This window comes from Ascidiella aspersa, chromosome 3, assembly GCF_963924565.1.
Source record: "Ascidiella aspersa chromosome 3, kaAscAspe10.2, whole genome shotgun sequence".
Lineage (NCBI taxonomy): Eukaryota > Metazoa > Chordata > Ascidiacea > Phlebobranchia > Ascidiidae > Ascidiella > Ascidiella aspersa.
Genome location: NC_139449.1, coordinates 36,952,816 through 36,967,296, shown reverse-complemented (window position 1 = coordinate 36,967,296; position 14,481 = coordinate 36,952,816). Strand labels below are relative to the sequence as shown.

General features: G+C 36.4%; 2 protein-coding genes across 2 annotated transcripts in view; one reads left to right on the top strand and one right to left on the bottom strand.

Moving 5' to 3' along the window:
* Nucleotides 1-14,481, bottom strand: part of LOC146162803 (uncharacterized) — a 76,342-nt gene that overhangs the window by 12,651 nt on the left and 49,210 nt on the right. The window lies entirely within an intron of this gene.
* Nucleotides 5,303-14,481, top strand: part of LOC146162804 (3'-5' exoribonuclease HELZ2-like) — a 44,290-nt gene continuing 35,111 nt past the window's right edge. Inside the window, exons 1-9 of the mRNA XM_083383576.1 lie at nt 5,303-5,534; nt 7,729-7,771; nt 8,491-8,648; nt 9,151-9,352; nt 10,541-10,706; nt 10,888-10,984; nt 11,865-12,011; nt 13,113-13,574; nt 13,978-14,156. Of these exons, the coding sequence (XP_083239702.1) occupies nt 5,303-5,534; nt 7,729-7,771; nt 8,491-8,648; nt 9,151-9,352; nt 10,541-10,706; nt 10,888-10,984; nt 11,865-12,011; nt 13,113-13,574; nt 13,978-14,156 (1,686 nt within the window). The remainder of the gene's footprint in view (nt 5,535-7,728; nt 7,772-8,490; nt 8,649-9,150; nt 9,353-10,540; nt 10,707-10,887; nt 10,985-11,864; nt 12,012-13,112; nt 13,575-13,977; nt 14,157-14,481) is intronic.

Here is a 14,481-nt window from a genome sequence, read left to right as displayed (position 1 = left end):
CTTGACGCCGGACGCAAAACTCACCCAGTGTGAACAATCCATAAAGCTCATAAAGGTCGTTTCCGTAATTTTGTCAAACTTTTATTTATTTTAAAGTTTTTACCCAATCTTGGCGTATATTAAGCAGCACTTTTGTTTTCAACTTTTGGCCTGTAACCATATTTTAGGGTAAATTACCTTCTAGCTCGTATTTGCCGTTAACGCTAGTGAATATGTAGACTGGGTGACGCTAGCGTTGACAACATACGCTGAGGCCAGGCGCAAAACACACCTGATGTGAATCAACCTTAGGGGTAAACAACAAGCCGAGAAGCGTTGCGTTGGGCGAATTCTCGTTCCAAGCTGCTTCTATGCGATAGAATGGCGAGACAAGCTCCATTCAGTTGTATCAAGTGACATCGGCTGACACACGTATTTTAAGGCTGGCGCGAGTTGTGCTTTGTTCTTCGAAGGTAATAAGCCACAACTTTCCTGACTAGTGTGGTCTCGTCCAATCGTGTCTGCTTCGTTTCAGTTCAGAGCTCATACACCTATCGCTGTTGTATTTAGAAAAAAAATTAAAAAAAATACTTTGAAATTCTTAATGGAACGACAGTTTTTGTTAAATAAATATTTTTATTTCCTTCGTTAAACAAAATCAAGTTCAAAACAAAATTTTAAAGCCGTCCCGTGATCGCCAGATCTTGCACTTCCGGCTTTTATGATAAAAGGTGGGTGAACCCTGCTTTAACTAAAGAACAAAAACGACATTTCCAAACCCGAGTTGTACATAAAAAAACAACCGCCAATAGGTAATAATTAAATTCAATTACACCTGCAAAAATATTACACCGTTTGTATTCCGTGTGTATTGAAAGATGACTATTTTGTTTGTCTCTTGCGGGTTTTTCCGATATTTATAATTCGGACGCAAATTGTTTGTCCCATTTGTTGTCGGATATTCTATTAATGCAACGCAGTATTTTATAGTTGAGGACATTGTGCCCTACACGCGCGAGGAATCACATCACAGGAAAGCTAATTAGCGACGAATGTTGCTCAACAGAATCATGTGACGTCAGCTGACGCGTTGCTTTCAAACCTGCCGCGACTGGAATTGTTTTGATTGACAGCTTCTGTAAACCCAATCACAAAGCGCCGTTCGCTCTGCTCTGTTCAACAAAAATGGCCGCTTCAATCTACACAATGCGCTCATCCACAACGAAACCTGAATTTTTCCGAAGGTCCATAGTTCGAATCCTCCCACCTGCTAGTTTTCAAAAATCTATATCTTGACTGATTTGGATTAAATTTCCAAAGGCCCCCGTGTACAACTGATGCGACTTCAGAAGCCACACAATGCGTAGCAATTCATTCACAATAGTTTATTGCCTAGATATAAACGCCTAGTTTGGGATAATTAAGGAGCTCTGAGCACCACTAACAAAAACTTGCTTAGCCTCCCCCCAAACCCCCCCCAAAAAATTTTTTTTTTTTTTTTTTTTTTTTTTTAAGTACATTTAGTAAACTATACCTATTAGGCATTATCTTCGAGGAATATACATACATTTTGACTTCAGCACCACTCACATACATTCATCAGCCACAAAATCCATACTGTATTATTTCAATTTTACGTATAGATTTTACTCAGTACAGCGGTCCATAACTATCCACGCCTGAGCTTTTTCTAGTCAATAATTTTTTTCTTGCCTAATATTGATATAGGCGCTCGCCAAAAGTTTTTAAAGCGCGTCTAAAATTTTTATAGTTGGCAAAATGTTCAAGTATTGACTCGTAAACGGCAAATGTGTTTTACTCCAAAAATCACCAATTTAGCGGGATTTTTTGCGTCATATTTAGTAGAAAGGTTTGAGCACGCCTGTAAAAAACAAAGTCGGTGTCTATGTTCATAATAATAAATCAATTTGATCGATCAGAACTGCGTTATTTACAGGTTTATGAAAGTAAATCAATGTTATTGGAGGTAAATGCGTTCTTGCTATAAAGCCTCTAAAATTCATTAAAATACACTAAAATTTTCAAAGCACTAAAATTAGGTAAAACTGTTGTTGCGTGTTAAAAAAGGCTGCAAACCGACAAACTTTACTATTAAGTGTTATTTTAAAACTATTAGATAAATCTGTTTTTACACGGTCGCTTAACTAAACATGTGTAAGGGTTGTGCCATGCTAAATATATATGTTACTCACTAGCACCTACTAGCGAGCAGTTCAACTTATTTTAATATTTTCACCAATCAGCTAAAACCATAGAATGGCTTTTGCATTCTCAAAAAAACAAAACTACCTGCTGAAGGTGCAGTAGCAAACTAAAAAAAAAACAGTACTATATTTTAGTGCGTAGTATAAGCAGTAGGCTCTGCGAAAAGTGGGATCAACTGGTATTAGGCTGAATTTATAACAAAACGTAAACCTGACAAAAACAGTAATTCTGACAAAACGTAAACCTGGCAAAAACAGTAATTATAACAAAACGTAAACCTGACAAAAACAGTAATTCTGACAAAACGTAAACCTGGCAAAAACAGTAATTTTGACAAAACGTAAACCTGGCAAAAACAGTAATTCTGGCAAAGTCTTTTGCAAAACAGTAAATCTAAGAAAACAAACTCAACTATCAAAAGCAGCAATCTAAAATAACATTATAAAATGGCGGCAAGTTACTTTCTCGGGCACAAACAACCAAGTTAGGTAATAATAGCAATTGTTATTTAACAAAAGCATGGACATAATGGATTTTTTGGCATAAAAAATTTTAGCATCAAAAATTGAGATTATTAAATTAGACAGTCGCCTAAAGTAGTCGACAACAGAATTCAAGTGGTCAAACTATAAACATTTTAAAGTATTTTGGCTTTGGTAGAAAACTTTAACACTTGATTACCTTTTCCGTTGCTGCAAAATGGATTTTAGGAATCCAGGTATAAAACAGTACATTTCGAAATTAATAGAAACATCGACATTTAATGAAATAAAAGATGTCTTAACCCAACTAGAACAACCATATGTGTTCAGTACTCCTGGTAGTAACAATATTCAAAAACTTGACATGGCTGGTCAACTTTTTTTGCTGTATAAGTGAAAAATAAAATTAAAATAAAAAACACTACTGTAGTTTTAAAAATCGGTGATCTTTTGCAAGTTATGAAATTAACTACCAGTAAGCATATGATTAACGTGTAGTGTGAAGAGTTTTTAGAAGAAGTGTCGATATTTGCCGTACAAATACACTTATTTAAGTAACTTTGGGTCATAACTGTTAATTTGGAACTAATCGGTTTATTTTTAGTCATATAAGTTTAATACAAAGTAAGTAAATTTTAGTCCCAAGTATTTTTAACAGAAAGACGCTATTTGGTATACTTTAATAATAATTTTACGACTTAAAAGGTACAAAAATGTTTTTCTTTTCGCTAATGTTTTCCGTTTTTTAACATTATTGGCATTTCCAACTACACTTTTTGCCACAAACTATAAACGATAAGATTATCAAACTCTCCGTAATAACGTTTTTCTTAATTTTATGTGATCCTAGCGACATAATCTAATGCTGTAAAACTTTTCAAAATACAATTCTAAGTTAAGTTATCTCGAAATGAAACGAAGTAAAACTTTAAACTTAACTCAAACCAAAGCCAGCAGTCAATCTTTTTTTTTTAGATGTGATCTAATTCGCAATTTAGAAACTGTTGATAATTACTAGGGCCCGCAAAAGTCAATAAAGTTAAAATTTTTTAAGGACCTCGTCTGTCCACGAAACAAAGAATAAAGTTGTTTTCAGCACCTAGGGTACTGTTACTAAGAAGTTTATAGGTTAAAATAAAGTTAAAATTTACAATAAAGTTAAAATTTATTAATAAAGTCAAAATTTGTCAAATTATGGCTTTTGACAAAGTTTTTTAGTGTTTCTTGAGAGTAGTTTATGTAAATATCGTCGTAGAAGCATTGTAAATCAGGAACTGCGACACAATTAAACCATATTAACCCGTAAAAGCAGGCAAAATGTCAAAATGCCCACTTGGATCTGCAGTAACTTTTATCGCAAATTGTCCATTTTTTTTATTGGTTGTTACAAAACACTTCCTCTTCATAAACGTGGTCTTTTCGAAGATCAATAATATTTGATAAAAGCGACATTTCGCAATTTACAGACGTTTCAGCAATAACTCATGCCATCATCAGTGTAAATCAAGTGAAGATAAAAGCGATAAAACATAAAAAGAAAGGAAAAAAGGATAAAAATAGCAGCGAAAAAAGGCGAAAAAAGCAATTTTATTATTGTAGATTGGTTGTTTCTCAAGTTTTCCTGTGGCGAGCAACCTAGTGTTATGTTGCACAAACTGGGCACCACTTGGTTTAAAAAAATATTTTGCTTTAACTAACTTAATTCCAAAAAGTTCGTTTAACAAATACCTGCTTACAGTGTCAGGTGCAAAAAATATGATTTCAGAATATATTGCAGAGCGACTATAGACTCGCCTTAATTATCCTGAACTCCGCATAAGACCTGAGACAGCTTACCTACTACAGGTTGAGAACCACTGCTTTAATTAACTTTTTTGTTTTAAATCAGTTCGAACTTGCTTATTAATGTCACGAGCTTAACAGTAAGACAATATTAACGTAGGTTCCTTCAAAGGCGACGCAGTTTAGTCCGCTAATCTAGTAAAACTAGAAAAAAAACTATATTTTATTACTTTTACAATTTTGAATATTTACTTTCTTATAACTTACAGCGAATGACACAAATAAAGAGTTTGATTTAACGATTGGTTTAAAGAGTTTGATGACACAAATAAAGAGTTTGATTTAATGATTGGTTTACGTTAGCTGCTCAGTAGGTCATCAATTACTGTCATCACTGTAGATTAACTGCGAAATTTTAGTAGACATAGACCTCCAGTGTTCGACAGTAAGCGATACTTCTAATCTGCATTCCGGAAACTGTAGCCAGGCTGGTTTGGGACAAACATTCGCCAACATGGACTTTGTCAAAAACGGACTTATAAGGTCAAAAACGAACCCAAAACGTTACTAATGCTGTCCAGTGAACTGGATAAGGTAAACCTGGATATCAGTTGGCCAAAACACATAGGTTAATCTTTTACCCGCTATCCGGATAGTACAACCCTAGTATTTAAGGATCTAACCCTGCTCCAACACTTTCAATTGTTGGTATCTTATCCATATCGTAAGATCTAAAATGGACCACAAAGGGTAAAAAAGACCCAAAACAACTTTATTCAAATTTCGAAATGCTGCTGGTAAAAAAAATAATTTCCAACAGGCGCGATGACGTAATGCGTGACGTCATCTACCAGAAGTTCACGGTTCGCCAGTTACGCTCCTTCCTTCAAAACAAGCCGAGGCACTACAAGCATTGCGTCATCCACAAGAAAACCTGGTACGCTGCCGAGGCAGTTGTGACGCAACAAAAGGACGACGACTGCGGGGTGATCGCGATTAAATCGCGGAAGAATATGGGGATCAGCTTCGATCGCGATGAGGTTGTTGTGCACGTTAAAAGAGGGGTAAGGGCGTTTTTTGTTTTTTTAGTCGTACTATAGGAATGTATGATAATGTCGAATCAGTGCCGATCCGATACCAAGTGGTAGTATCGGAACTCGTCCGATACTTTGGTGATATCGGGACTCGTCCGATACTTTGGTGATATCGGGACTCGTTCGATACTATGGTGGTATCGGAACTTGTCCGATACTTTGGTGATATCGGAACTCGTCCGATACTTTGGTGATATCGGGACTCGTCCGATACTTTGGTGGTATCGGGACTCGTTCGATACTATGGTGGTATCGGAACTTGTCCGATACTTTGGTGATATCGGAACTCGTCCGATACTTTGGTGATATCGGGACTCGTCCGATACTTTGGTGATATCGGAACTCGTACGATACTTTGGTGATATCGGGACTCGTTCGATACTTTGGTGGTATCGGAACTTGTCCGATACTTTGGTGATATCGGAACTCGTCCGATACTTTGGTGATATCGGGACTCGTCCGATACTTTGGTGATATCGGAACTCGTACGATACTTTGGTGATATCGGGACTCGTCCGATACTTTGGTGATATCGGAACTTGTCCGATACTTTGGTGATATCGGAACTCGTCCGATACTTTGGTGATATCGGGACTCGTCCGATACTTTGGTGATATCGGGACTCGTCCGATACTTTTGTGATATCGGTACTCGTCCGATACTTTGGTGATATCGGGACTCGTCCGATACTTTGGTGATATCGGAACTCGTACGATACTTTGGTGATATCGGGACTCGTCCGATACTTTTGTGATATCGGTACTCGTCCGATACTTTGGTGATATCGGGACTCGTCCGATACTTTGGTGATATCGGGACTCGTCCGATACTTTGGTGATATCGGGACTCGTCCGATACTTTGGTGGTATCGAAACTCGTCCGATACTTTGGTGGTATCGGTACTTGTCCGATACTTTGGTGGTAGCGGAACTCGTACGATACTTTGGTTATATCGGAACTTTTCCGATACTTTGGTGATATCGGAACTCGTACGATACTCGGGTGGTATCGCAACTCGTCCGATACTTCGTGGTATCGGCTGTCGATACGATACTAGAGTGGTATCGGTGCTGATCCGATAAGAAGTGATATAGTATCGATAGCATCGGCATATTTATAGGTCATAATATATTGCACCTCAATGTGTGCTGTAATTTAAATATGACTCCTACTTGTTCGTGTATGTGTGTTCTATTGTAGCTCCCTTATATCTACTTCAATGTAACTAATTTTTCGACATTTTTTGAACTAAATTTAATTTGTAAAACTTAACACTAAGTCAATCAATGCATGGAATCAAGCGTTTTGCAAACATTTTTGGGCTGGATAATTGTATAAGGCCTGACCATCGGGGGCCGGTTTAAAATTTTGTGTTGATTAATAACGTGATTATCTTTGAACGAAATAAAATACGAACAACTTTGCAAGGAAACTGTAGCGGACCTTAATAAATTGACGTTCTGTTTGTATCAAATTTCATCAAAATTTAGTTTTAAATTGCATCCTACAACATTGGAACTGTACTTATGTTCATTAATTGTTGGATTGTTAGAAAGGTTGTCGACTTATAATTTATAAGATGGATAGTGTGCATTCAAGTTTCTTATACTTTCTTAACTGTAATATAAACCGGTTATTTTCCAAAATAACAACAACAAAAGTTCCACGGCACACGTGAAAATCTCTCAAGACACATTGATATGCTGTAGCTGGTGGGTGCAAGGGGGAGTCCCTGGGTGGGTTTATAGATATCAAAGTCCTGCTGATGCCTTTCCTGGCATAACTTTCTACATGCTTCATATTTGAAACCGCATATCAATTCGTCATAAGCGCACAATCCAAATTAAAAAATGTCGCAGAATGAATCAAAGTTTTTTTTTTACGCATATAGGTTTTTGCGGCAAGGACATTGGCCGCACTGAATGTAAATTTGCGGATGGCCGTTCGAGCCACGGCGTATTGTTTTCTACTGACTATTCGCATATAGGGCAAAAATGATTTTCGCTACACTGATAGATAACCACGGCTTAAGCAGAAATCGCGCGGATTAATTGACCGGAAGGGTCGAATCTGGGCCGCGGGCCGTAGTTTGCTGATCCCCTTCGATCTCAATGTGAAGTGGTTATTACACGTTTGCTAATGTTTTTACTTTTATCAACATAAACCTGGTGAAGGGGCTACTGGAAAAGTGATCGGAGTTCTGTCAAGGTAAAGTTGTTATTCTGCAGTCAAAAGTTAACGGTTATTCCGGTATTACTGAAGCTTAGTTTATCTGTATTAACGCAATAAACTTGACAAAGGGTGAAAATACCCACAGAATCAAAGTTAGTACTTGGGTAATCCTGTAACTTGATAAAATAACTATAGTATACTCGGCCGTATTTGAACTGTTACCGGAAACCAATTGTTCAACTAAATGTCAATTTAATGACCTCAAACCTAATTCAGCTTATAATATAATTTTGTTTGACTGTAAACTTAATTTAAGTTTGTTACATGGCTTTAAACTTAATCGAAGTCAGTTATATGGCTTTAAACTTAATCGAAGTCAGTTACATGGCTTTAAACTTAATTTAATTTTATGATTACAAAAACATAATTCAAGTCAAAAAGAAGATTTAAAACTTTGTCCGCCAAGGCACGTAGATGTATTTAAGCTTGATTTAAATTAGGTGTGTGAAAATTAATTCTGGTTAAGTATATGACCTTAATCTTTATTCAAGTCATTTCAACGTTAAGGATATGAATTGAAACATAGTTTTTCAACCAAATTTAAGACTGAAAGCTTACTTCAAGCTAATTACATGAATTAAAACCTAATCAAAGTAAAACTTGTGTTTCACAAGCAAATTAAATCAAATAGATGACTTAAAACCCAAAATAAGTCCATTTAAATGACTTAAACTTAAGTTAAGTTTGTTACTTAGGTACAAGGAACCTCGTAACCGCGAGTTCGTTTGCATTCCTGACCCGTACAGTCCCTCCTTCTTCATGTGCCCAGTCGACAACAAAACAACAAAGTTCGCAATCGTTAAACCCAATTTCAAGAAGAATGAAATCACCACCTACTCTTTTCACGCTGACGGTAAGATATGCAATCTGCTACTAATACTTATTTCAAACTACCCCGGAAACCTTCAGGGTGGCTAACCGAAATCGGTTGATCAATTAAGGATGCTCACACAGTCACACATATATTTGTGTAAAAAATATGATCTAGCCTTTTCTGGAGCTGCTTTATGACGGATAACAGTCAAGACAACTATGTAAAGGCTTGATGTCTGATTTCACAATCTTCAGCCATTATATTTGACTATTCTCGTTCTTTTTTGTTTTGCATTAGGCGTTTTTTTTGACACATTTAAACACCTAGTGTTTCACGAAAAAAAAAGTTCTAAGACCAACGCTCCTAACTCGCTTCGAACCGAAAGCGTCAAAGTTAAAATATTTTAATTTTCCGCAAAGAGAAGAGTTTTTACGCCTTACGTGCCGACGTTTTCCGTTGGCGCGAAACGTGTCTAGTGTGAACCAATTTTGGGCATTTTAGGATTTAGTAAACATCGAAACACCTCCTTTTACAGGGAAAGAAAACATGAAATGCAAGCCTGAAAGAGTGGAGCGTATTGATCTTCACTCGTATCACCGCGGTGGCGGCAAGCTCTTCATTGTGCGTTACCTCAAGTGGAGTGAAACATCGCTCTACCCACTCGGTTATGTATCGAAGGTGATGAAGGCAAGTGAGGCGGAAAAGTACTTCGCAATTACGTACGACGTCCCTCCTAAACACAGGTGACTACTTCCATCAATTTCCTCAAACAAAATTACTTTATTTCTGGGTTAGCTGACAGTTTTTTTTTTACCACAAAATAGTTTCTGTTTGAAGATTTTTCTGTGGTTTTAAAACTTCAGGCGATAATAATACTTCACGTTTTGATTTCGTTTCCCGGTGTTGCAAACAAGTCATTTTTAAAAAGTCTCAGTTAAGTCATTTTTGGAATAACTTAAGGCCAAGTCAAGTTTAAAAAAAAAAGAAATAACAAGTCAGGTGCAAATCCAAGTCATCAGTTACCCATAGTCAAGTCAAATTTACTGATAAAAATATAAAACAATAAGATTTTTTTTTACAGTGTGCGTTTTTTTTTCAATTAAAAAAAGTGCATAGAATGATTTACACACTAAGAATCATTTAAGACTTCGTGGACCCCATAAAACTAGTTCACGTACCCCCAAGAGTTCCACGGATCCTAGTTTAACAATCCTAATCCTAAAGGGTTGGCTTTTTGTTTAGATATTAGTTTGTTGATGACTTGGACTGGGACTTAAAATGTCATTTTATATTAAAAGACTTGACTTTGACTTAATTTACTTTAAAATGACTTATTTTCAGCACCGATGCCAGGTAACACTATAGACCAGCGGTTCCCAAACTTTACTAAACAATTGGCTTGGCGGACCCTTTGCAATTATTTTGTTTTTTCGCGGCCCTATAAAAATTAAAGGGTCAGATGACCCATGTTTCTTGTAGTAGTTCACTAGTGTAGTCACGATTCTTTCTAATGTAACTTTCTAACTAATTTCGCTTAAATCAGGTAGTTCAGCCTAATAGATGCTTTATGATGTCACAAGAGACATCAACAAACACGCTATATTATCGAATAATAAAGCATAACTAACGACTAAAAATGTTTTTAACAAAGTCTAATTCTAATCTTTAAAAACATTCGCTATTAACTAATGTTTAAAAAAATTAAAGACTAACTCTTCTTGTGTACCCTCTATAACTGCTGAACGGACCCCAGTTTGGGAACCGCTGCTATAAACCATTCTGGCATTATTTCAAGGTCCATAAATTTTCCAAAGTAACTTCGTAAATGCTGATCAGTTCCAATATTCACCTGAACTGGTGCGACAAGGAATGTTTATCGTAGATACAACTTTATTTCCATTAAGTAAGTGCTTTGGAATTTTTATTTACAGGAAAGATGTAGAGGAAGAATGTGAAGGATTCGAAGACACAAACTCCGACCTCCGGATTGACCTTACCGACCTCTTCGTCTTCACAATTGATCCCCCGGGATCCAAGGACCTTGACGACGCCCTCAGCATCACGAAGTGCTCTCAAGGTCATCACGACTGCTTCGAGGTTAGTGTTCCACTGATGTGACGTTGTGCTTTTCAAATTATGTTTTGCAAGGAATTAAGTTTTTAATAGACGCTTTAACCTTTTCTAATGTCCTTTAGAAGGTCTTAGTCATAATAAACTGAGTTGTTTAAGAACGCTGTGAAGACGAGGTATTTTCTGAATTAACTTTGATAATTTGAAGGTTGGAATTCACATTGCTGACGTGGCTTCGATGGTTCCAGAAGATTCCAAGGTGGACCGAGCGGCACAGGACAGAGCCACAACCTTCTACGACCCAGGTTACTACTCCGTTGTAAAGTTAATCTTGATTACTTGATATGCAACCAAAATCACCATTAGCAAATAGAAAAATAACACAACTTTGATATTGTCACATTGTTGTTCCACACACAGGTTGTAACTCCATCGTTATCTTTCTCCTTATTGGTGTTTTTTATAATATTTATCATATAACAAATATTTAACATTCAAACGAACTGATTTTTAGTATACACAGTTTCGTTCTTAGTCTTTTAACGTTGATGTGGTTACTATTTTATCAACTGTCAATTTTAAAGCCATCTATTCTCAGTCAACAAATGTTTAAAGGCCACCGTGAAACAAAAACAGTTACAGAAAATATACTTTGGAGCATAATGCTTGGAGGTTGTAGTAAAACGTAAAAAGAATCTCAAAGCCCATACAGTAGTAGGCAGCATTTTGAACGTTTTAAATAACTCTTTATTCATCAACATAGTGAGAAGGTATACCGAAAGCCATTGCAGACTCTTCACCGAATCTGTCGATCAATGATGCAAGCAGGGCAGGCTAGAAAAACAACTAGCTTGCAGTGAGGTTCGAACTCACGACCTCCGGTCAAGCCGGGACCGTCGCTCTACCAACTGAGCTATGCAGGCTCAGAAGGCAACGAGTCGAGAAACAACCAATGCTTGCTCAATCTGTTAGTACAAGCAACTTCAATTAAATGGGATTCACAGTACCATATCATTATCCAATGAAACATGAACACATAGATTTCATAATAATTGTATATCTACATGCTGAGGCAGAAAATATGCTGTTGCTGCCAGGCATAGTATACTAAAAAGAATCTTTTTTGGTATCTTTTTATTTAACGTTTCGGCTTCCTATGCAACTGTGTCCTAATGATTTTTTTAGACATCCTGAAAGATCGTCGCAAGAACTCCCCAATGCTTCCAAAGGCTCTGAGTTTGCGAAAATGCAGTTTGTTGGCCGATGGAAAGACAAGACCTGCCATCTCAACATTCTTCCACACTTCCATGCCTCCTGATATAACTAATCCTGGTAAAATGCAGTAAAATATGTGATATTTTACTAAAATTTTAACTAATTTTGATAAGTTTTTAAGTAAAATTAGCGATAAGGTAATTCACTAAAATTTTCACTAAGCTTGATATGTTTTTTAACTAAAATAAAGTAAGAAATTTTTACACATGTCAATAAATTCTCACAACAAATCTCAATAGTCTTTTCCGAGAAAATAACTTACCTGCGTTGTTATTAACGGAAAATTTTGCCTTAGTTCTTTTTATTTAGTATTCCTCTTTTGTAGGTATTTTAATAACATCATGAAAAGTAACTTATTTGTTCGCATGTTTGTTAAATCATAAGCTGACCTGGGTTACCGTAGTGCTAGTACAAGTAATAATTGTATCGCTATCGTTGGTAAGTACACCTTTTAAAAGGACCAGACACCACTGTATAACTCTTAATGAGCCCGTTATTGTTGATCAGTACGCCTTTATATTTCACATGCAGATTTCTGTAATTACTTTTTAAGTCGGTTGATCGTGTGTAAGGGGTTTAATTACTTTTATAGGGTAATCAGGTGGGACAATATAAAGACAAACTATACTGGTTCTTGACAAGCTTTCACCCCCAAAAAACGTGTTTCATCAGGTCAAAGTAGAAATGGAAACAATTAAAATGCACGACTTAGAAACACAAGCGCGAGTAAAAGGCGATAGGAATGATAAAGTCTAATATATTCACAAGAAAATGCTCACAAAAACGTGTGTGACTGACGCAAAGTACTTTTATGTAAGATTTTAATTACTTCTATGCAGTGGTTCTCAACCGGGTAGCCGTGGCAACCTAGTGTGCCGTTTCTAATGCTCATTTTCTAATGCTTTAAGAATCTGATTTTTGCTCAACTCTTACAACTTTTTGTGTAAAATTCGATTGGAATAAATCCAATTAAAACTTTATATGTTATGCAGAGTTGATGTGTGTTGCCCTTAGTTCTGTTTATTGTGACATTCAAGTAAATACCTACAGAAAACTCTCGTAGGGGTTCCGCAATCTATTTATTATTTCTGGGGGGTGCCACAAGCCATAAAAGGTTGAGAACCACTGATTTAATGTAAGGTGTTTAATTCGTTTAAGATTCGTGCATTCCGCCACCCAAGCTTACTCTGATCAAGTCTCGTCGCCAAATGAACTACAAGGAAGCAGAAGATTGCTTGAGAAAAGCAAGAAATCATCACCATCACAACGATCATGGAGATCATGAAGATCACAACGATCACGGAGACCACAAAGATCACGGAGATGACAACGATCACGAAGATCACAATTATCATGGAGATCACGGAGATCACGGAGATCATGGAGATCACAAAGATCATGGAAATCACAATGATCGCGGAGACCACAACGATCACGGAGATGACAACGATCACGGAGATCACAATGATCATGGAAATCACAAAGGTCACGGATATCACAATGATCACCGAGATCACAACGATCACGGAGATCACAATGATCATGAAGATGACAACGATCTTGAAGATGATGATGATGAACTTGATGAAATTACCCTGAAAACTCTTCCACAGCAAATGTGTAAGACTAAATAGAAGAACCTAAAAAATACTTTCAGCAATTATTTTTTTAATCCAATTGGTTATGTATATTTCAATTCGATATTTCTGGTAATTAATACTTCAGGACCGAAACCTTTGATTTAACACATAAATTTGATATTTAAACTTGAAATGTATTTAAATATTCTCGTCTTAATACTAAATGATGAAAAACTATGTAATCTTTTTTTATTTTTTCTTCATCAAAAATAATATGTTTCGATCTCGTAAGGCAAAAGTGAATTCTAACTATCTCTTTTACCAGTGGAAAAAATAATATATGCACAGGTTCATACTTCCTATTGTAAGCGAAATACTGCCACAATCTATACTCATTCCTATAGTAGAATGCTTCACGTTTTACAACCTACCCTTCCGTACAGACCAAATATGGCGGTTCCTTTTGGTGTTGCGTCAGCGTCGCATTGGTGTCTCTATATACTCGTCGCAAACTGAGAGCAACAAGTTCCAGCATTTCTACGAGGAGGGATTGGCTCACATGATGATAGAAGAAGCGATGATCACTCTCAACGCATCAACCGCCATTTTCCTTAAGAACTCGGTTTGAAATATATTGTATAATCGTTATAAACGTTAACGGCGTTTAGATTAAAAGTATGGTTAGTTAAAAAAAGTTTTAAGTATAGCGCTCATTAATGATCAATAGAGAACCAAGGGAGTCGTTTGTTTTCGAGATTATTTAGGTTAAATCCCGTTTACACATCTGCATTTTGCTTCAAGCTATATTGGACATGTGCGGAAAAAACTTACCTGTTTTTATATTAAACAGTCTTAACATTATAAGCTATTGGAGGTAGGAACACGTGTTGGCAAAAACTTTTTGCTGACATTTGACTAGAAAAACTGCGTTTTACCCCAAAACATCA